At 47.7% G+C, this 22,735-nt stretch overlaps 1 protein-coding gene across 1 annotated transcript in view; it reads left to right on the top strand.

The window, feature by feature from the left end:
- NAT8L (N-acetyltransferase 8 like) overlaps positions 1 to 22,449 on the top strand; it is a 34,651-nt gene extending 12,202 nt beyond the window's left edge. The window contains exon 3 of the mRNA XM_032987431.2: positions 15,996 to 22,449. Within this exon, the coding sequence (XP_032843322.1) occupies positions 15,996 to 16,363 (368 nt within the window). The 3' untranslated portion in view covers positions 16,364 to 22,449. The remainder of the gene's footprint in view (positions 1 to 15,995) is intronic.
- The last annotated feature ends 286 nt before the right edge of the window (positions 22,450 to 22,735 follow it).

The following is a 22,735-nucleotide window of genomic DNA, read 5'->3' as shown; positions in this document are numbered from 1 at the left end:
ATTTGCCAGGAGTGATGGTCCCACACCCAGTATCCCTCTTAATAGCTCTCTGATCTTTCCCTTCTCCCTATTACACTTTTAAATTTATGTCCCTCTGCGCTTTTTTTTTGGTAGAATACTCAGAATAACAAAGATGAGAAAATAAATAGAAGTCAGCAGCACGAGGATATTGTGTCTGCTAAGCTGAAAACAGAGTGCGTCAGTGCACAAACCCACGTGGCAGCGATGGTGGGAAGAGAACATTTTGCCTAAAGGCAAATGAACTGCCAACAACAGGATTTCTTACACCTTCTTTAGAGCATCTGACCCACATTGCTTCCAGATGTATCTCAGCATGGCCTATTGATATTTTCTGCTATGATTTTTCCTATAAACACCATTCTTCCCATTTTAATAGGATATATAAAATCATCGTTGCAGTCAGAGTACAGAAAAAAAAAAAACCAAACCAAAACAAAACCAAACAAATAAACAAAACATTTCCTTTGCTGAGATCAGGGCTTTTTGTTCTTTTTCTGGAGGTGCCAAATCTGTTCATCCTCCCTGGAACTAGATAACAGCATCAGAAACACTGTGTAACACTTCTAGTGGAAATCCAGGGAAGACCTAAATCTGTAATCTTTCAATTTAAAATAATATTAAATAGCAGAACTGCAAAGATAAGCTTTTGAAAATAGCCTGGATTGAAGCACCTGCCATTTGTAAGTGCTAAGCACTTTTAGAGACAGAGCAATAAAAACTGGCAGATACCCGGCTGCTGTCCACTTAACAGCAGTGAATGTGTTGGTAAAGTCCTCATTATTGAAATCACATCATCAGTGGTGGGATTTGTTAAAAAAGAGAAAAAACAAGGGAGAAGGGAGTTACTGTATGAAAAGGTTGCTAATGAGAGATTTTTTTTTTTTTAAATCCAAACTGTTTAAAAGGGATATTTGTAAAACACCTTTTCAAGCTTTTGCTGCCTGTAAAGTCAATTAGATTCATTTAATGGCTATGAAAATATACATCTGGTGTGATTTCAGAACCTGCAAATGTTCAGAGGATAACATCAAGCTGTGCCTCTTGAGCAGCGATTTTCATTTGGGAATAAGCCATCATCAGGTTTTACGGGGCTTTTTTTGAGCCATCAGAAGCTTAAAAAGCATTAAAGCATCTGCAAGCATTCTTGAAGTGGGAACATTTTTCATGGATAACTCAAACAGCTAAAGAGGATTTCAGTGAAATTCTAAAAACAAAAATAAAAAAAAATCCCACTAAAACCCCTCCCATTCAATGAGACTGAACTCTGGGACAGTTTGGCTTCAAGATTCAGTGGAGCATTTGCTTTAACTTAATCATAGGCTTAAATCCCTTGCCTCTTGTTGGGAATTTAGTGTATGCTTTGGGGTGTCCTTCAGTACAGGTCCAAGTGCTCTTTTGATATTTACAGGAGACCTGTGACATAAATGGGAAATGCAGTGATAGAATAAACCTTGAGTTTCCTCTGTGTGTGCTGTCAGCTGCCTGCAAGATGAATTTATGATGTTTTAGGGAAAACTGGTGACTTGGAAGGAGAAGTTCCAGCTGTGAAGCTGCTCATAGTTATATTCATTCTGCCCTGTCTTAGCATTGGGTATAGGGGTTTGGTGTTATTTAGTGTTGCCTTTCTAGTTGGAAAAATCCAACAGATCTTTAAAATACTGCATTTCTGCCCAGGTTTGTGTGGATTTCCATCTTTCCTGGCTCTGGTTGCTGTAGGTGCTGTTTGTATTTATAGGTTGATCCCCTTTCCACAGGTACCTGGTAAATGAGCATACCACAGGCTGATGATACATGGCAGGAAAGTATCCGTTTTTACTACCCCTGAGCAGACTGTCCATTTCCCACATGTCTCCCTGATGGAGTGAGATGTGGCCTGTTAACTACTCACTCCATCAATTTATTTTGCAAATCTCCTTCAAATCCCTGGCTCTCGTGACTGGTATTGAGGCAGGGACTCAGAAGAACCCCACTCATATGGATGTGGGGTGTAAAGTGGTACTAGACGGTCATCAGAGGAGATCTGGGAATAACCGAATTAGGCTTTTGTAGGGACTTCTTGGCCTGATTGATCTGGCTTGATATGCGGAACACATGGCAAATGTTGTGTTGTTTTTTGTTTTGGTTTTTTTTTTTTTTCCTTTTATAATTTCAGAGATGTAGAGATTTATACATGTAATTTTCATTTCTGTTAATGCATCAACCACAACAGGTCCATTGTCTGTGCTCAGCCCAACAGATGTTCATGTATTTATGGATGTAGAATTTCCTTACACTGCCACATTAAATAAATGTGCTAGTTTCAGTCTGGAGTAGTGGAGTTCAGTACAGTTACACCCAAGGCACATTGATGCAGTGAAAGAGGGATGTAGAAACATGTTGGGTTTAACAACAGTGAGAATCCGGGTGTGTGTTTTTCTGCACCATGGCAGTGCTCTGGCTTTTCATGGGACGTTGACATGGGTTTGCTGAGAGTTAAAAATTGAAGCAGTGTGTGGTGATGGAGGCTCATGCTGCTTGAGAGGTTTTACTGGGGTCTGCAGTGTGGTGTGTGGAAGGAGACAATACTGAGGCTTTGTAGAGGACCTACATTACCTGTGACAGAAGGAAGTGAAATCTTGACCCGGTGTTTGCCCTCCTTGCTCTGTAGGGCTCCAGCAGAGTGTGGGGGGGAGCATACACAGGAGGGACACACCAGAGCAGCCTTACACCAGGGCTTACTTTGGCTGAGTTAGGTATAAACATAACAGCCCTCCATGGATTAAATAGTCACAGTAAATCTAGAAAAGTAAGAAGGCTGCAGACAAGAGAGATACTAATTCACAACTGGAGCAGCCATGGGGAGTTGATACCTAGAGGGCAGTAGGTTGCCTTCACAGGCTTCTCCTGCTGGAAAAAAGCCTATGTTTATTTCCAAGGAGAGAGTGCCCATTGCAGTAGTGTCCCTGGGAGTCCAGGCTGTCACAACAGCCCAGTTGCTCCTAAGGGCTGAGGACCCCCGCACACCATCTCACCAGTGACTCCTGCAGCCAGGCTTTACAAGCACAGGGGTACTCCCATCTGCTGGTTCTGCCTGACCACCGGAGTCACCACCCACCGTGTCAGCTGGTTGTGGCTTGGGCTGGAGGTGTGGGAAGGTGCAAACACCAGGAGGTGCCTGCTGCTGTCAGCCGGTCGGGTTCAGCCCCACAGCAGCACAATAAAATGCCTCAGGGTCCAGTGCTGTGTGGTGGGGTGAGCACCTTCTTCCCCAGAAGAGGATGGGCTGGTGGTTATGGATAAGAGTCATTGCTGGAGGAAGACCTCCAGCATTGGAAACGGGATGGTGTTAAAAACACTTAAGGATTACTTGGAAGATTTGCTTCCAGAGAGGTTTGCTAGTTATTTATTCATTTATTTATATGGGTCAGGAGTTGCATTTGCTACGAACTGAAGCATTAGACCTGTCACTACCTCTAGCCTTGGATGTCAAAGTGCATGGCAGACCCCCTTTCCAAGGGAAAGGCCTTGTGTCTTGGCATGCTGCAGGTGGAAATTGCCTTTTTTTTTTTTTTTTTTTTTTTTTTTTTTTTTCCCCCCCCCCCATTACCTTCCATGTCAGGATGAGCATCTCTGCAGAAACACTGTGGTGCCTCAGTGGCAACAGGACAGAGAGACTGGGTGTTTGGTTGGTTGACCGAACTCAGATTCTCTTTACCAGCCTTTTTATAATTTCAGTTCCCCTGTTATTTAATCATCTACTCCTTACCCAGAGGTTAGGGGAGTAGGTTTGACCTGTTGGCTGGGGGGCTCATACTAACATATCAGACAGGATTGGTCCCAGTGAAAAGTGCCCTAAGAAGTGCCCTTGGTGAGCGACTGGGGAGGACAGAGGTGGTGAGCTGTGCTTCAGTGCCTCCCTCTTTCCTCACCTCTTGAGCTCTTCCCAGTCCATTGCAGTGAATTTTGGGGGGCTCATTTTGGTGTGGCGGATGGTGACTATTTACATGCTTTGATACGATGGGGTGGGTTGGTCCCAACTGATTATGATTGGTGTCCTTGTTGGATGCCAGAGCTCTGGGAAGGGTATGTGTGCAGCACTGTTAGGAAGAAATATTTATTGCTTGCAATAGACTCAAGGACATCAAGCCATGTACCTTCTGACTTCAGCCTGTAGTTTGTACCAAATCTGTGCCCTGAACCTTTTATTTTTTTTCTGATGTCTTCCTCCATGTTGAATAATGAATTCTGTACTGTGGTTGGGGGGAAAGTAATAACTCCTTGTGATTGTGGTTTCACTCCTGCAGATTATTAATACAGTGTAAAGTTAGAGGTTGGGGAGGTTTGATTCACTGTGTTAGCAACGAGATAGGATTCTTGTGAAACTCAAGTCATCTGCAGAAATAAAGGCTTTGAGTGTAGCAGAGTTGGGTTTATCATTAGTGTTAGGAGAGTGTCATGGTAGATTCTTTTTGCCCTGCAGCATTTGGTGAAATGCCATCCCTGCCCATCAGTTCCTGATATACCCCGGGAAGGAAAGCAGAGGAGCTGCCCTGGGGTCTGAGACTTTTCTGATCAGTGTTTCTGCACCATAAATACTGTTAACTCCTACTTGTCGTTACTGTTCATTGGATACTGTGGTAGTGAAGTCCTCATTCAGAGGCTTTTGAGGGCAGCAGGAATGTGCTAATCAGGGGAAAAAAAAACATGTTCAGAACCACTGAAACATGCAGTACAGCATGTTGTGGCTGAATGTATGCATCCTTTACATGGCTTGCAATTGAATGTTTTACTGTTGCCCTTTTCTATCGCTTCTCTGCCTTACAGATGTAGATTTGGGTGTGTGTGCAGAACCAGTCAGAATCTGCACCAGCGCTTGGGGAGTCCCATCCCATGTGTTGGGATTATATGCTGTAAAATGCAGTTGGTTACCTGACAGGGATGACCTATTCCCAGTTCTGCTGTCCTTGATGCCCCTAAAAGTAATGTAAGCAATGTAGTTCTGTTTTGGCGTGTGATTTTTGTTTGTTTGTTTGTTTGTTTTTGTCTGTCACATTTGAAATACTCAAATGTTTTTAGTCCCTCCCTTTTTGCTATAGGTAAGTGATCTGGCTGTAAGGTAGGGGAGGCACCTCTCAGCCTTGTTTTTCATTTTGATTTAAAGATTGCATGCATAGATGGGTTATTCTGTCCTAATGCATCTTTATGCCATCCTTTAAGTTTAAACCTACATCTTGGATGCCATTCATCTTGCCTATCTTATTCCTGGCTAAAAAAATGTTTGCAGTGAGCTGTGTAGGCTTTTGCTGTGGTCATTTGTAGAAGGGCTCTCCTGGAGAGTGACTCGCCTTAAAGGTTGTTTACCTTGGTTAGAACAGCATAAAACTCCTTGGAAGTCCTTGTAGAGCTCAGAATTGCATTTATTATTTAACCTTAAGTAAATGTAATGTTAGTTTCTCTCTTTGCTGTGAAGCATTTGGTGCAATACCTGTGTAGATACAGGCACTTCTATTGATCTAAAGGGAGTCTTTGCTAAATTTAGACCAGACGAGTAATGATGGATGGCAAAACCAAGATCGATTCTATCAGTTTTCCCTGTATGATTTATGGCTAGGCCAACTGCTAAGCTAAAAGGAAGTCGCTTGATAATTATTGTTCAGTGTCTTTTTACAGTAATGCATATGAAGTAAAAGTCAGCCAGTAAATAATGAATTCTAAAACATACAATAATTGTAGATTTTTCTGTTTTTTTTTTCAAAATTTGAAAGTGGAAAGTGCTATAAAGTAAATTCAGGACATTTCTGAAAGCAATAAAACCAGATAATGAAAGATTCATGTAGAAGATGGAAACCGAGCCTTAACAATGTCCTTTTAAGGAGCTGGTTTAACACACAACCAGCAACACATTTGATCTTGTAAACTAATTTAACTAATAAGGAGTTAATTGTCACATCACTCTTCTGGAGCAGTTGTGAGGATGCAGGTTAGCAAAGCTGGCGGAAGGACTTCATTTCTTTTTTTCCTTTAAACTTCTAACTAAAACTAGCCTAAATTCTCAAGTGTTGGTTTACTTGAGGTCTGAGTCTGCAGTTGATAGGCTTAGCGTGGATTTTGGATGCATAGGGAACATCTACTCTGAAAGTACTTTAAATACTTTTTTTCTGGTTTTGTCCATTTGTGCAGACCAGTCTGTTCTGCTGAGCCAGCTCCATTGAGCTGGGACTCATCATCCACTTAGCCCTGAGGACAATGCCAGGCCAAAATCACATATTCTAGTCTTTATCCGCTCCTTTAAGCTATTTAATTCTTTGCTTATCGATAACAATTGCTCATGTGGAAAAACCACAGACAGTGCTTGGTTTCTCAAACTGCTTTCTCTTGATGACCCAGCAGGTAGACCCCAATCACAACATCGGTGGTTTTGTCTCTCCTTTCTCTGTAGCATGTCCTTTTCAATAGTGGAGAACAGAGTGATGGACCCCAGGCTAAATATGCCCTGATAACCAGGGTACTTCTAATCCCCCATAACTGCTTCTGCAGCTTTTTCTTGAACAGTTGTTATATGTTGGCTTTATTACAGTCTTTGCTTTTCAAGGTGTATCATGGCCAACAAAAAGCCAGATATAAGATTTTAAAGTCCTGCTGTTGCACTTCTTAATATAGCACCCTGTGAAATGTGCTGGAAGGGCTGTCTTTACCCCGTCTGCAGCATTGCCTGAATTTCTAGCTGTCTCATCAAAAGCCTGTTCCTGAGATGTGCCAAGCTCTTCGCAGGGCTTTGCTGAGCTCCCCCGGTGCTGTCACGCGTGGTGACACTCTGGTCCTTGTGGGACTGAAGCCTGTTTGAAAAACATCAAGCCATGAAGTGCTGGCATATGGGGTATGGCCACTAACAGCTTGCGTTGATCCAGGCATCCAGGTTGGGTCCTCTGGAAGCTTTAGGCAAGTAAGGTGCATGGGTAGGAACTGTCATATAGATGTTTCAGAGGAACGGGGTGAGGTTTGAAGCAAAGATTTTAAGATAGAAATGTCTGCTGGGTTATATCTGCAGCAGTGACAGCAGGAGATGCTGTTTAGGACCAAACCTGGCCACTTTCTGAAGTCCATTTGCTACAGAACATGCTTTTCTTTTTTCCAGTCAAAATATTAGAGTGAAAGTAAACTATAGCTAGCTGTTGACATCTACAGGGTTTTCCAGGGGCTTGGACACCCCAAAATGGAATACCTGTGATAAAGTAGCTGGGTGCTTTTGAGGACGGACCAGCTTCATCAGGGAGCATGGAGCAGGCACTGATGAAAGTCTGCTCTCATATTGTTACTCTAAATTGCAACCCCACTACCCTTTCCATCCCCAGGTGAAGGTAAAGCTGGCCTGCAGCAAAAACTCCCGGTGGGACTGTCACCTGTGCAGTGTGTGCTGCTGCTCCAGGTTTATCAGCGGTGGCACTTTATGGCATATACCAGTCTGAATCCAAATACGCTTTTAGGTTTGCACAGATGTTTAGGCCAGCTGTTGCCTGCAGTCCAAAAGCCCATCACCTCCTTGTGTCTCATTTTATGCTCAGATTTATCAGCTGCAGAGGTCACCTCTGAATTCTTCTGGGGTGGCTTGAGACCCATTGCTGTTGTGGGTTGTGGTCATGGTGTTTCTGGTAGCAAATTTGCATCGAACTGTGCTGTGGCTGTGTTGCAGGTCAAATGCTGGATGTCACTGTCATCCCAACCATCCCCTGCTGATGGCAGCTTTGGAGGCTTTGCCTGAGCTTAAAATTGGTTGCAAGTAGCTTCAACCCTCACAACAAAGGTGAAAAGTAGCAAGGATGGAAAACAAGGCAGATGGAGAAGCAGCTGAGCTGGTTGCTTGGGACCAAACCATCCATCTCTTTTCGTGCTGTGTAGGTGATCTCATTGCCTGCTGCCCAGATGTCCCATGAATCAAGGGGTGTCACCCACCCTTGGCATATAGATGCACTGCCGTGTGCTCTTCCAGCAGGGAATTATTTATAACAGGGCAATGAATCCTGCGGCGGTAGGTTATGTGGAGCTATTTATGGGAAGGAAGGGGTCCCACAGCATTTCTAATTTCGTGCATGAATAATTCTTGTGTGTCCCTGACATTTTTTTGTTCCCCATGCCTGGGCCTTATCTGGTGCAGAGGGATGCTCACGGGTGTTAGGAGTGTCTGAGTCAAGGTCTCTTGCATCTCACCTGGCTTCCATGGCCATATACTACTCTGAAATGCCATTATTTTGTAGGAGCCCTCTAGGAATGCCTTTTAACTGAAGTCAAGTGTAGAGTTATTAGCAGAAGTTGTGGGAGCTGTTACGCAGCCCTGCTTGAAGCCACAGGGAACTAGAAAGGTGGAAGGGAGAGAAACTACAGACATGGGGAATATGGAGGTAAGGAGAGATAATAGGATAATAATGTGCCTCATAAACAGAGAAATAAATCCCTCCCCATCCTGGCTAGTTGAGCAACTGCAGTCAGTAGCAGGTACAGCTGTTGCCTGTCCATGGTTAGTCCCTGTGCCTGAGCTGCCTGTGTCTGTGTCACCGGCGGCAGCTGATGTGCCATGCCTGTGCCCCAAGCTCCTCCCTCTGGCAGCATTCACATCACGGCAGCTACACGCTCCCCAAAAGAGCCTCCTTTTTCCCTTGATGTTGATGCAATTTGGCTGGTCTGCCCTGTGGTTCACTGAGGATGGAGGGGAAGGAGGAGGGAGAGTTGCCTCAAATGCCAAGTTCCTCTGCTCCCTCTTCAAAACCCAGACAGGATAAAAGGGCAGGGATTTAAATGGCATCAGCAATACACAGCCATGGCCCAGCCAGCTTTGGGCTGGGGACTCTGCTTGCTGCTGTGCATGGCCTGGCTCGCTTCAAGCAACGTGCGTAAATAGTGCTGGCAGGAGGAGAGGCAAGACACTGAACTTTGGGACTCTTTAACTGGTTATCTATAAATAAGTAATAATTGCACAACGCTTGCAGGACACCCCCTGGTTCCCTCTTTATTGCCTTACTCAGACCACCCCTGCTTGGCAGAAATAGCTGCTTCTCTGGCCAAAATCACACCAAACGATGGCACAGGAGGCTGAGCAAGTGACTCCAAAGGCAATACTTAAAGCTTCATGATGCAACAGCATGTTGCATTTCCTCTGTCTGGATATTTCCATGCAGTGGTGTTGCACCGGGCCATGCCGCAGTACGTCAGTGGGTCTCAGAGTTTGGGGACATTCAGATCTCTGGGATTTAGCAAGCCTGTCACTTTAGCTAAGCTTGTATGTAGGTATACCAAGAGCGAGGGACGCAGGCAATTGCAGGTCCTGCCCTATGGGAAGCACAGGAATGATCTTTGGTTTTTTGTGTTTGGTTTTCCCCTTCCTTTCGCCCCTTTGTAGCAGGCTGGGGGGAAAATCTAGGATAGAGACGGGTGTTTGCTCTGTGCAGAATGCTGCTTCTCCCAGCAAAGGCCTGAAGACACACACCAAGTCTGTGGGCAGCCTCCCTCCCCTCTCGGAGCTCACACCTGCACATTACATCTCTGCCAGGGATGCAGGCTCCTAATTTTTAATTTCAGCGGGGCTGTCCAGAGTTTCTCTTAAAATCAGCTTCCGTTTCTCACCGTGGCCAGTCTTCAGATGCTTTCCTGGCTCTGCTGTAAGCATGCAGAGGAGCTGGCATTCACCTGGTGGGTTCCCAGCAGTGGTGGTGGTGGCTGCTGAGTGGTTCTGCTGTTCCCCACTTCTGGACAATGCTCTGAGGATGTCACCTGGGACAGCTTTGAGCCGGGAGGGGAATTGCTCATATTTGTATCACTGACATGCTAAAGCAGAAATGAAAATTACAGTCTGTGTTTGAAGGGAGATTTCCTTGAGAAGTTGTATGTCTGTCTAGAAATTGTGTTCTATGAATAACCCTCAGAGTTCATAAGAGCTTGGCTGTGGGACATAGCAATGCTACCCTTGAAGAAAGAGGGAATAGACTGGTCTGCTTCTGGGCAAGGTTTCCATATTTGCCCTGTGCTGAGCTTCCAAGGAAAACTCCTTCCCACCGGGGTGCAACCCCACCCATGCAAAATTAACACCAGCAGTGAGTGGTGGCCACAGGAGCTGCTCTGTCCTCTCTCCAGCCCTGTGGAAAGCAGGCGCAGGTTTTACCTGTCTCAGCCCCTCACCCCTCAGTGTGTGGGTACTGGTACCTGCGAGGACCCGAGTGTGAGTTGAGGATGTTCTGGGGCGTCAGAGCTTTGCTTGCTCCTGTGGAAAGACTAGAATTTACTAGAAAACAATGGATTTTAAAAGTATCTGGAAGACAGAGCTTTGCTTTTTCAGAGCAACATGCTGCTGTTAAATTCTGGTCTTCAGGGTAGCAGTCCTTGAGCACTAAGGGACTTAAGAAAGCTGTGGGAACCTGATGTAGTCAATCATGTAGGACTCATGCTGGTGGGGAAAGCTGATGTCTCATTTTCCCCCTCTTCTAGCAGTACTCTCTGCTATTGCTTTTGGCTCCAATCTTTCCACCCATCCACCCACCGGCCTTTTATTCACCAAAGAGTGTAGAAGAATTTGCAGCAAAAATAAATGAATTTATTTTCACCCACCATCCTCATTGGCTGCGTGGGGGAAAGCTGTGCAGCTCATGACAGTGGAGGAGAGCGGGAGAGGAGGCTTGCAAGCACAGCCTGGGGATCACACGGCGTGTCCTTGGGCAGGAGTGGTGGGTGCTTTGGGTGGAGGATAAGCAGCCAGCACGGTGCCACTGCTCTGGGGAAATCCTTGGGCTGTGGGGCCGGCGGCGGCGTGTGGAGCCTGAGCTTGTGCTGCAGAAGAGTGGTGGATAGATTAGAAGAATATTCTCTTCTAGCCCTCAGAAGCTGGGAATTATCCTTAAATTTAGAGCAGAAAGACACTGGAAGTGTGTGCTTTCAGGCCTGGGGTGCCATCATCTGAAAGACTATGTCTGACCTTGCCTTGAAGCACGAATAACCCCAAATCATCTTCTTTGTTACGCATATCACAGCCATTTTGTGCCTTTTTTGTAGATGCATACATCGCAAGGTTTGGGGTTTCTTCATAAAATGGGTTGGGCTGGAAGAGACCATTAAAGATCATCTAGTCCAACCCATCTGCCATGGGCAGGAACATCTTTCAATAGATCAGGTTGCTCAAAGCCCTGTCCAACCTGACCTTGAAGACTTCCAGAGATGGAGCACCCACAGCTTCTCCGGGAAACCTGTACCCATGTCTCACCCCTGTCATCATAAAAAACTTATTCCTTTATTACTGCTATCACCTGAGTTCCTCAAGTGGAGACTCTGCATGGTGAGGCAGCATGCTGGGGGAGTGGAGAGGGCTAAGCGAAGTGGTGGTGGCCTTTCCGTGGGTGCTTGTCCTCACCTTTGCCTGTTGGCAGCCCAGACTGACCGGGTTGAATTGGGAGGTAAGGGACAGTGCTGCAAAGAGGCTTGGTGTTCGGCTGGAAACAGCTCGTGCCTCCAGTAGGTGCCTCCAGTATTCCCAAGGGGCATTCACAGGGCATCTGTAGTTGAATGCAAGATGTCCACAAAGAACAGACCTTGGAGTGAGCTGGAAGGGCTTTGGATGACTATAGCCATGAGTTGACAGGAGGACCCCAGGAGACGGAGGCAGATGAGAGAGAAGGTAGAGACAGACGCTGCCACGAGACGAGTATCTGAAGGGCAGGGAGAGTCGTAGCCATCAGGGCTTGTGTTTATCTTTGCAGCAGTGATTATTTTCAGATAGCAGTGTGAGAGAGAGTAAATCGTCAGCTCCTGCTATTAATAGCACTGCAAACAAGGCTGTTGCTCATTACTGACAGGTGAGATGAAGTTAATTTTATTTCATGGTAGGTATGAATAAGTGCAAAACCAAGACAGGCTCTGAGTCAATCCCCTGGATCCAGAAAAAATGGGGAAGAGACATTTCCCCACCACCACCCCCGCAGCCCCTGGGGGGTGGCAGTGTGGGGTGGTTTTCCCAGGGTGCTTTCACGTTGCTCCAGAGTAAGTGCTGCTGGAAGAGTGGGTATGATGAGAGGAGCTGCAACTGGCTAGAATTGCTGAAAACATTGTAGCCACCTTTGAAAACTTGAGGTATCTTTAGCAGGCTGATGGATCTGGCCACTGGAGATCCCCAGAGCAGATGCAGACACGAGGTGGGCAGTAGGGGAAAAGTCTTGGGGATTGATGGCGCTGGTGTAAACAAGAGCTGAATGCAACTTGCATTGTTTGAGCAGATGTGTCCTGTCTGCTTCTAATTATAAGCGTTGCATGCACAACACACTGGGAGATGTGCCAGATAGTATTTCTTTTCACGTTGAACTCAAAATCATTATAATTAAGCTTTAAAGTTGTAAGTAAAAACTAACAAGGAGTGCGTGTTTGCTGTCATGCTACTTGCAACCAGGCTGGTCCCCACCAGGGTGGATGGGTGTGAGGGTGAGGCCTCCATCCTGGAGGGTGGTTGGAGGGGGCTGGGGGTGTGAAGGGACTTGTGGGCTCTGCCGTGGTGGGCATGCCAGATTTGGGTTTTAAATAGGCAGAAGACCCAAAAATACTAGAAACGTGCTGTTTTACAAATGTGGGAAGTGTTGCTGAGTGAGCTTTAGCAGCCTCTTGAGCTTGGTGGGTACAGAGGAGAGGTGCTTGCTAAGAAGGGAAAATTGGGAATAAAAGCGGGAAGCAATCAGGGAAGTGATCACATAACTTTGGGCTGAGAGGAACCTAGATTGGCATCTCTGGTTTGAGGAAAATGAGGCAGACTTGCTGAAGAAGCAGCTCCAGGAGGAGTTGTCGTGCACAGGGCTGGATGAGAGGGTTGTGGTGGCTGTGCCACTGGCTGCAGCTCAACAGGCACCAGTTGATGGCTGCTCTGTGGCGCTTTTTGGGGCTGCCTCAGGACTGGATGGGTGCTGGGCACAGCACCGTGTACCCCCGGGGGAGCATCCCACCTCTGCTCCTCGAAACAAACATGGGGAGACTCACGAACCCCCTTTTTGGACTACACCGCAGGAGCTGAAATTGGTAGCCACGCATGTAGGGGTGAGGGTCGCTGCGCCCCCAATTTCATGGGGTGCTTGTCGTGCGGCCAGAAGCGTGATGGATGGGCTGGGGGGTGCGTTGGGCAGAGCTGCCACGTGATGAGCAGGTTAAAAACAGCGTTGTGGAGCAGAGAGCAGTGAGCTCTCAGCCCTGCGATTTGTATTCAGAGGGAAGGTGACTGCTGGGTTTCAGCACTTATAGGTCTTCGTCTGGGATCGTGTCTGAATAAATCAACGTTTTGAGATCCAGGTGAATGCAGGGGAACAAGCCGCATTGTCAACGCGGCAGCAGAGGAGAGGAATCTTAACTGCTCACGATAAGTGGGTCAGGATGGGTCCTGGTGTTTTAAAAATTAGCTGTTGACCTAGATAGCAACAGCATAATGACTCGCTCACAGTGGGAACTGAAGCGAGTGTCGCTGGAGCTGTGCGTCTGTCCAAAGGTGGGGACAAGCCCGGCGTGCTGGGTTGAACCTGGGCTGGTTCCCCGTGCTTTGTTTGTGCCCAGCTTTTCCTCGGCAGCTGGGCTGTGCTGTGGTGAAGCGTGGAAGACCTCAGCCATTTCTTTCTGATGACTTTGCCGAGTTGCAAGGTACATTGGTGCTGCAGGCAGCAGCCTGGGAGACCTCTGCTGCCCTGTGCTTTGCTCTCCTCCAGTAACAAAGGACTCTGAGTTGCCTGATTTGTTTCCCACCACCACCCATTCTGCAGAGGGAGCGGTGCTGTGCACCCCTGAGCACCCACCCAGGCTGTTTAATGCTGGTCCTTGCAGAGATGTGCCACGTGCTTGGGTTGGGGCAGTTGGCATGGTAGATGCTAAAGATGGAGCTGCTGCCCAAGTCAAGTTTTCTTCTGCTTAGCGTGTGGCAGGTCATGGTGTGCCAGAGGTTTCTCCTGTGATGGGGTCCTCTTCTTCCAGATGAAGCTGTGCTCCTCGTGAACACTGAAAATCAGCACTTTGCTTGGCAAGAGACCTGTCAGTGCCTCTAGTTAGCTGCCATAATTGAATAGTGGCTTTCTTGGGTGTTAATTAAGTAATTTCCAAGCTAAGATCGCAGTTGCCCTGTGCTGACAGCATTAGTCTTTTCAAGTTCAATTGAAGATGCTTTTCCTTCACTGGGATTTTCTGTAAAGATCTTTAGTTAAGACCTGAGTATTTCATTACTTGAATTTAATTTGGCTTTCGGTTGGGATTTTTTTTTTTTTTCCAGGTCCCCTTGCTGGTGAGGCCAAGTGATGCTGTAACACTCCAGAGTTAGAACAGTTTCTAATTGTATCATCTTTAATGTTTGCTGGCCATTACAAGCAGGGGGATGGGGTGCTGTTGGTGCCTCTCTTCAGCGAGGTCCAGTGTTTTTTGAGCTTTATAACGGGCTGTGGTCAGAGTGCTTGGGACCCCGAGTTGCTCTCCCCAAGCCTAACTGGGTGTCCGTCAGGCTGCTGGGCTTTTTGATTAGATAGTTTTTTTCTCTGACCTCTTGAAAGCAGCATTTGCCCTACAGACCCTTCAGCCCCATGGCAGAGTGGCAGCGCTGACCCCCTGCACCCCTAAAAGCACAGACTGTTTAAGCCACATGCTCATTCCTGGAGCAGTGTGCCTGCTGACCGGTGCCAGGGCGCAGTTAAGGGTGGGCTGGTTTTGCCTGCTGAAAGTGCACGGTTTTGGCCCGAGTTGCACAAGCACTGCATTCCTGGCTTGCGAGATGCTCTCGCCTGGCACGTGCCAACAGAGGAGCAGCAGCTCCAAAGCAAGGGAGACCCGGGCACAAGCACCTCAACCTGTGGGGAAAAAGGAGTGGGTGAGCGTGATCTTGGCTGTGCACGGGAGATGCTCTTTCTGAGGGTGTATATGGCATTTTTTCCTGTTAGTTCTCTGCTGGCTTTCATGGTCTCGGTTTCTTACTCTTGCTGCCCAGTTTGGATTTTCTATTTGAAGCTGTCTTAAGCAGGTCCTGCACTGAGCTCCTGAAAGCTTCAAGGGGAGGATGCTTTTACATATCCAGATGTGCATGGGGAGAGTTCAGAAAAAAGCCAAGCAGTCATTTATTGTGACCCTTTCATACTGTCACCCTTTCATCTCAGGTCCTTGTGGGTGGAGAAGCGGGCGGCAGGAGGTTGGGCCCGTGGCTTGGTGCCTGGCCCAGTGCAGGCTCAGGTTTCCCAGCCCCAGGGAGGCTCCGCCACCTCCCTGTGCCCCAGCCCTGCCTGCCGTGTCCCAGCACGGGGGCTCCCGTCCCGTTCCCAGCTGGCTGCCAGCCCCTCGCCACAGCACTGTCATCCCAGTTGGGCCCTGCGCTCTCGAACCGCCGAGGACGCTTCTCCCCCGCGGGCTCTTGCTCGCTCCGGGGACCGCAGGTCTGCCCGGAGCACCGTGATGTGCTGGTGAGCCCGGGGATGTGCCGCCCACGCCGCCGGCGAGCCCTTCACCTGGAGACGAGAGCCGCTGGAACGTGTGACACCCAGTAAAGGAGTTGGGCAGCAAAGCGCACGAGGGGCTGCCCGTGCTGCTGCTGGGGCTCCGGGTGGGATGCAACGAGCAGCCAGAGATGGGTTGTGCTGTGCTGGGAGGGATCTGGGGCTCACTGCAGTGGAGTTACGTGACTGAGCGCGGGTCAGTAGTTACCCGTCGTGCCACCGTGAGCCAAGGATCGTTACTGGTGTGCGATGGCAGCCAAATGTGCTTCATAACGCTTGGCCCTTAGGAGTCTCGTTTTGTTTTGGAGTGACTTCCCTGTGCGTTTTTCCTTGGGAAAACAACATTCCCTACATTCAAAAGATAAAGTGTGGTCCCTATTTATGGAGATCGTTAGTCCCCATGTGTGTCAGAGAGGTGATTTCGGACCCCAAGCCCAGCTCCCAGCGCTGTGTTCGTCAACAGGCGCTTTGCCTGCCTTGCCCCTCCGGGCTGGCCGGCAGCAACATGTGCTGCTTTATCTCCCACAGGCTCCTGCTTCTGGGTCGCCGTCCTGGACGGCAACGTGGTGGGGATCGTGGCAGCGCGGGGCAACGAGGAAGACAACACGGTGGAGCTGCGCCGCATGTCCGTCGACTCCAACTACCGCGGCAAAGGGATCGCCAAGGCCCTGGGCCGCAAAGTGCTGGAGTTCGCTATGCTCAACAACTACTCCTCTGTCGTGCTGGGAACCACGGCCGTGAAGATGGCAGCCCACAAGCTCTACGAGTCCTTGGGGTTCAAGCACGTGGGTGTCGTCGAACATTACGCCCTGCCGGGGATGACGCGCTCCTTACTGGAGAGAATGTTTTTCCAACTCCGCTACCACCGCTACCGCCTGCAGCTGCGGGAAGAATAAAAAAACCCAGCCAACCAAACACACACACACACAAAAAAAAAAAAAAAAATATTTTTTTTTTCCTCCTCCTCTCCCTTCAAAAATAACAAATTACCCTTCTATTTCTCATCACTGTTGATTTGCCAATTTTGGGTTGAGTTTTCGTTCCCTCACGTCATCTTTTGGTTTGCTCCGTGCAGCTCGATCGGCCGGCCGAGCAGCGCTCCTTCCTCGCATGCTGTAGGTGGTGGTGCTGGGAGTCCTGCGACCCGGCGGGGCAGAGCGGAGCGGAGCAGCGGCCTCTCCTTCCCAGGTACCTCCTCAAAGCACAGAAACTAAACTGCAGACTAGTACCACTGCTCTGGTGTACATAGTCCTCTCCTTTTCCAAATGTAAGATAACATTAGTGATGCATTCATAATAGTGCAGAAATATTACTTGAATGCAGTTTTCAGTATTTCATGCACCAGTAAGTAGAATATGCATTTGTCTTACCGTTATTTACTGGTTAATAGTTTTCAAAGAAAAGGTGGGGGGCCAACCCTCCCCTGCCCCAACCTGCTTGCTACAATGCATGAAGAGGAAAGCGCGTGCACGCACTCAAACACATCGCACTGCCACCACGGCACTGGTGTTGCACTTTTTTTGGATGTGCCTCATTCTGCCAAATGTCTGAGAGACCCTGGGTGCATCCGGTAACCACGACTCCGCTCCATCCCCCCCCCTCCTTCCTAAGCCAGCACAGACTCGGACCGGCTGAACTCTGAGCCCCATTGTACCATAGTGTGAAGTTAAGATCAAACCTAAATATCTCCTGCGCTGTTCTGTAGCCACGCGTAACCTGCAGTCCTGGGCCAGACTCCGCATGTGCGTTGGACTTTCTCTTTGCTGCCTTTTGGGGGTTTTTTGTTTGTTTGTTTTTTATTTTATTTTTAAGGGGGGTTTTTTGTTGTTGTCGTTATTATTTTTTAGTTTTAGCTTTTGCTGAATGGTGTCATTGAGGCGTAATGGAGGCTGCAGTTCCTATGGCAACACATTTGCACATTAATGTGCGCACCAAATTTAACCACTTCAGAGAAGCAACGTGTGACAGATAATAGCATTTTGGGGAGTGCCGTGGGGGGGAGGGGGGTATGGGGTGTCGGGGGGGAAGAGCATACTTATCTTAACCAGCTGCTTGTTTGATAAATGTAGATGGCCTCACTGCAGCCTTCCATCAAAGGTAATTAACTGCTTTAATGATGTCAGATTTGTGAATTGTACAATGCAAAAAGCAATGCAAAGCAGATTCGGCATGTGTCTGTACCCGGTATGTATGTACAGTGCCTGCCAACTAAAAAATAACCAAGACTACAGCTTCTTCTAGCCTGAGATATCAACTTTTATAACTTATTTAAACAAATAGCAACTCTGCATGAATTACGCCTTGGGGAAAAAGATCGGTAGGTTTTAATTTTTAAAACGTGGTATCAGAAGTATACGTAAAACCATTTCTGGCTGCACTTAATTTGGGGTGGGTGGAGGGGTTCAGCTCTGTTAACACATTTAAAGGGAAAATCCCATTAATTTAGTTCCTGGGGGGAAAAAAAAAAAAAAAAAAACAAAAAAAAACACAAAGTTACTATTTTAGGAAGTATTATGTGCGTGTGGGGAGGGGCAAAAAACCCCACCACCTATCGCGATGAGCTTGATGACCGGGTGGAGCACGTGTTAACCGCGCTTGTTGCACTTGCAAACACAAGGGGAGCACCGGCGGGAGAGCCCCGGGGGGGCGGCGGCGTGGGGAGCGGAGCGGGGACCGGGGCGGGCGGAGGGGCGGCAGCACCGACCCCCGGCTGGGGCGCAGCGCGGCCCGCGATGCGGGGCGGGGCCCGGGGGGCGGGGCCCGGGGGCGGGGCCGGGGGGCGGGGCCGCCGCTTGGCACAACCCGGCAGCGCTGGGGGCGGGGCTCGGGCTCGGCCCGGCCCCTCAGGAGCCGGAGGGGCGGAGTCCCGGCGTGTGTCCCTGCAATAAGGGGGGAAATGAGGGTGGTGAAGGGCACTGTAGCAAGAGACCGTGAGCTTAATTAACAAAATTTCTGTGTGGGGCACTATATTTTTAAAAGTCTTTCTATGCTGTACATTTCTCCTGAAGCTGAAATAATGTACTGTTGGTAGGGGTTTTTGTATAGTGTACAGAAATTGGCAGAATATTTTCTTGCTGCATTCAGTGATTTATTAACCGAAGTAAAATAGACAAATATAAAGTCTTAGCAAAAGTTGAAAGAAAAAAAAAAAAAACAAACAGTTTGTGCCTTTTTTTAGTTTATTTTTCTGTTGCTATATAATCACTGCACTAAAACCTTTACAGAGGGGAAAAAAATAGGAAAAAAAAAAAAAAACAAAACCAAAAAACAAACACTAGTCTCTTAATAAGGGAGGAATACGTAAAGCCTAAATTAAGCATTAATTTTTTTATTGGGATATTTAATTAAAAGAATGTTGCTGGTTTTATTTGATACCTGTGCCTTTGTAATGAAACTCCACATCCTGTCAGAAAAGCCAAACCTGGAATAAATCCCACCAGATCCCACAGATGCAGAAGTACCACCAGGTTACCAGTATTTTCTTTTAAAACATGTAAACCTTAACTGATGATATTACAGCATCCGATCGTATAATACCTGTTGAGTTGCCTGGGAAAAAGGTGCTTTGGAAAGGTGCAGCTTTGAGGGTGCTGTCTGCATTCCTCCCCGGGCACGCCGGATGCTGGAGATGCACTGATCAGGATTGAGTCCTTGCCACTTGGCCAGTAGCTGCCGAGCAAATTTCTTCCCTTAACGCTTTTTCCCGTTGCTTTGTGACCAGGCTCTTTGGAAGAAATCCAGCCGGTTGCTCCCAGCTCTCCAGCCGGGACAGCTCGTTTCTGAAGGAAAGGGCTGACTGCCAAATAGGCCGGGTTTTGCTTTCCTTGGAAGACGGAGAGGTCTGGCAGGTGAAACACCGCTGATCGCAGCTCTGGTTTCTATTGGAAAGCCCACGTGGCTGCTGGAGCTGCATCCCTGGTAGCAGCAGTGGGACCAGGGGTACAGGACTCGGGTGTTGCTGCTGCTTTCCCACCCAGAGCTGCTCTGAATAGGATTAGACGAGGTTGGGCTTAAAAGCATCAAGTGATACTGTTGTTTCATCTGCATTCATGGGAAGTTTCCTTTAAATGTGATAGCCTGAGCTTCTTGCTTCTCCTGCACTAGATTGCCGCGCTCGGCACAGCCCAGCATGGGGACCACCCCCATTCCCCTTTCTCCAGGCTGGAGTGTCACCTCCTGACTCTTCCCATCCCAGCTCAGCGGCCGGGTGGGTGCAGAGCAGCGCAAGATGATTTGGCTTGGTCCTAAGCAGAGGAGCTTGTAACCTTGGACCTGCTGCTAGAAACCGCTTGAATCCTATTGCCAGTTGTTGAGTCTTAATTCCAACAGAGGCTCGTGTCAGTGCGAGATGGGATGGGATGCTCCTTAATTTATTTTGGTGGTTTCTTCTTCCAAGGACACTTCTATCTGGAGCGCAGGGATGAGTGGAGCAACTCTTGGGTTTTAGCCTCGGTGAATGTGGTGGCTAGTAAGACTGCTTCAGCTTTAGGCAGCGGCTGTGTTGGAGATGTGAAGGACCTTCCCCCAGCTGTGCCAGGCGCCTGCCCTTGCGCTGCAGGTTCGGCTGCCCTTGTGCTGCAGGCTGGGCCGTGGCTCTCAGCTGTGGCGGTGGGCACTGCTCGGGTGTCCTCTGCTCTGGGGGGACTGGGGCAGAGCCCTCGGCACTGGGGAAGGCACCAGGCATGATGTCCAAAAATTTTTTTAAAAAAAAAAGGAGGGGGGAGAGCTCTGCATTGCCATGGCTGAGGTCCACAGCCCTCCAGCGCAGCTTAGGCCATTCCCTCTGGAGTGAGTGGGAGCACCCTGCCCAGCCTGAGCAAACTGGAATCTCAAGCACTTGTAATATTTGGCAATAAGCTCTGCAGGAAGCTTGGCCCCTGAATGGATCCGGACCAATAATGGTGAGCAATCAAACCAACAAAGAAAGTGATTTCAAATGTTACTTGAAAGATTTGAACTGGTATTTGTTGTAAATTCATGCCGTGTTTTCCCTTCAGCGAAGCAGACAGCACCTGCAATTGCTTAGAAGTGGCAGCTGTAATTCAACTCTGCTGGGAGAGGCAGAAAAGTTTGGGGTGTTGCCATCAGTCAAAAGCTGCTCTTCTCCTTTGCCGTGCAGTATGTGGGATGGTATTTCTGTTTCGGAAGGTGTTTGTTGGAAGCAAGATGAGTTTAGTGGTGTTACAGGGAGACACTAAGGATGCTCTGTGCCCTCCGGGTCTGAGGTGCAGCAGCACTGCGGGTTGAGCTGGCTGGCAGCGTGCAGTGGGGGTGGCGTGGGGCACAAAAGCAAGTCCAGCATTTGTGATGCTGCAGAGGTAGTTACGCCCCTAAAGCTCACAGGGCACGAGCTGTTCTTCTGCGACGTGCAAGGTGGATGCACCTAATTTCTTAAAATCCCGAGGGCCAGCTCTGCACCTTTAACTCATTTCGGCATCCTCCTACAGAGGGGGTGAACCATGTGGGTACATCTGTCCCCGGAGCTGGGACCTGGACTGTTGTTTCCCCTCTGCATCTGTCCCCATGGGAAATGAGGATGATACTTTGGGTCACGGCATCTGAATTGAATGGTCTTTATGTAGGAGAAGCAGGACTAAGGGTCGGTCAGCCTGTGGCTGCTGGGTTTCGGCTGTCCCTGTCGGGGCCCCGGTGCCGCACGGCTGCAGCGGGAGCAGAGGGCGCGCGGTGCTGGGGGGGATCGGGCCCGCCCTTGCTGTGGCCGACTGTGAGAACAGAAAGTCCCAGGGTCAGAAGGCCCGAGGGGACTGCGGTGTTAGAAAACCTCATCACTACCCTTGCTGCTGCCCGTGGCTCACTGAACCGTGTCCACCTGTGATGCAGGTCTGCTGCCTTTTAATTTGCCACATTTGCTGGCTGAGGTGCAAATGGACAGAGACTGACTGCAGGGATTTCCGAATTGCCAAACACACAAAGGCAGGAACCAGCTCCGGTTACCTCTGAATTAACAATCTCATTTTCAATGTGCTGGGAGCCTGTGTTTCATTAGTGCTAGTGTGATGCTGTTGGTATGCACTCGATTTAAAGCTTAATAAAGGCATTTTAATTCCACGCTAACTGGAGTCATGCGGTGGAATATACTGTAACACGTAAAGAAAACAAAGGGATGCAAACTTAAATAAGCTTTAAGATGCAAAAGGATCATTTTCTCTGTTTTTTTTTTTTTCTCCCTCAAAATAGATCCACACAGAATCTTGAGGAAAAAAAAAAAGGTGTGCTCTTGCATCCCTCAGTAATAGAGACTATGCACACAGATTATGCTTATCTCCCACACAAAACCTGCTACCTGAATGATCATTTGGAGTACCTTTTGTTGAAAATAGAACAAGAGAATAGTTTGAAAAACAGAGTTCAGTTAAAACACAATATGATTTAAAATAACAAGCTCTAAGTCAGCATTTGGAGTTTGGTCACTGTTTCAAATCGCTGTTCCGTTCTGTCTTTCTATTACATGATGGTCAGCTGTGGGAGAGAATATGCTGGTAACATCTAAATATTAGATGATGGATTTACTGAGACCAAGAGCATAACAAATATATAATGCAACTGTAAATTTATTTACAAGTAACACATTTGAATGCAGAAGCAGCTACTGCTATGTAAGCGTAATGAACATATAGCTAACGTTGTTTTTGATTTATTTTCCTCCAAAGCTTAGTCCTTTCCACTTGTAATATGTACATTTGCTTTTTTTAAAATATAATTAGGTTTAACAAAGCATCTGTTGCTTTGTGAGTTGTACTTATGATTGTGCTGGGCCGTTAGCTTTAAGCAGTTTGTGTGCTTGTGTTATTTTATTAAAGCAAAAGTCTTTTTGAGACAAATGCGGTAAAGGTAAAGGAAAAAAAGAAATATTTTTTTGGTAGTGTTAAGCAGATGTATGGTATGCATTTGGAAAATGTCCAATGTCAGTTGAAAAAAAAAAAAAAAAAAACAAAACCAAACCAACAACCAACAAACAAAACTGGGGCTAAATTGCTTTCCAGAACTGCTCATGTTTAAGGCAGTGGCTTCTTAGTTCCTGGGTTACAGGCGAAACTCATGCCTAAATAGAAACTCGGATTCCCCCTGAACAGCCTCTTACTCTGCATCTCTTCACCGTTGTACAAGACCAATGTGAAATTAGTCTTGTGTTTTCTATGTTCAGCATAGTATGTACTGTACTTTGTAACGGGAAGTGGCTACAAGTCCTCAAAGAAAAACGAACATATTTTAAAACAGCAATAATTACCACTGTAAAGCAAATGAGC

Source organism: Tyto alba, unplaced genomic scaffold (assembly GCF_018691265.1).
Source record: "Tyto alba isolate M040663 unplaced genomic scaffold, T.alba_DEE_v4.0 Super-Scaffold_6, whole genome shotgun sequence".
Lineage (NCBI taxonomy): Eukaryota > Metazoa > Chordata > Aves > Strigiformes > Tytonidae > Tyto > Tyto alba.
Note: the sequence above shows the minus strand (reverse complement) of the source record. Positions and strands in the feature narration are given on the sequence as shown.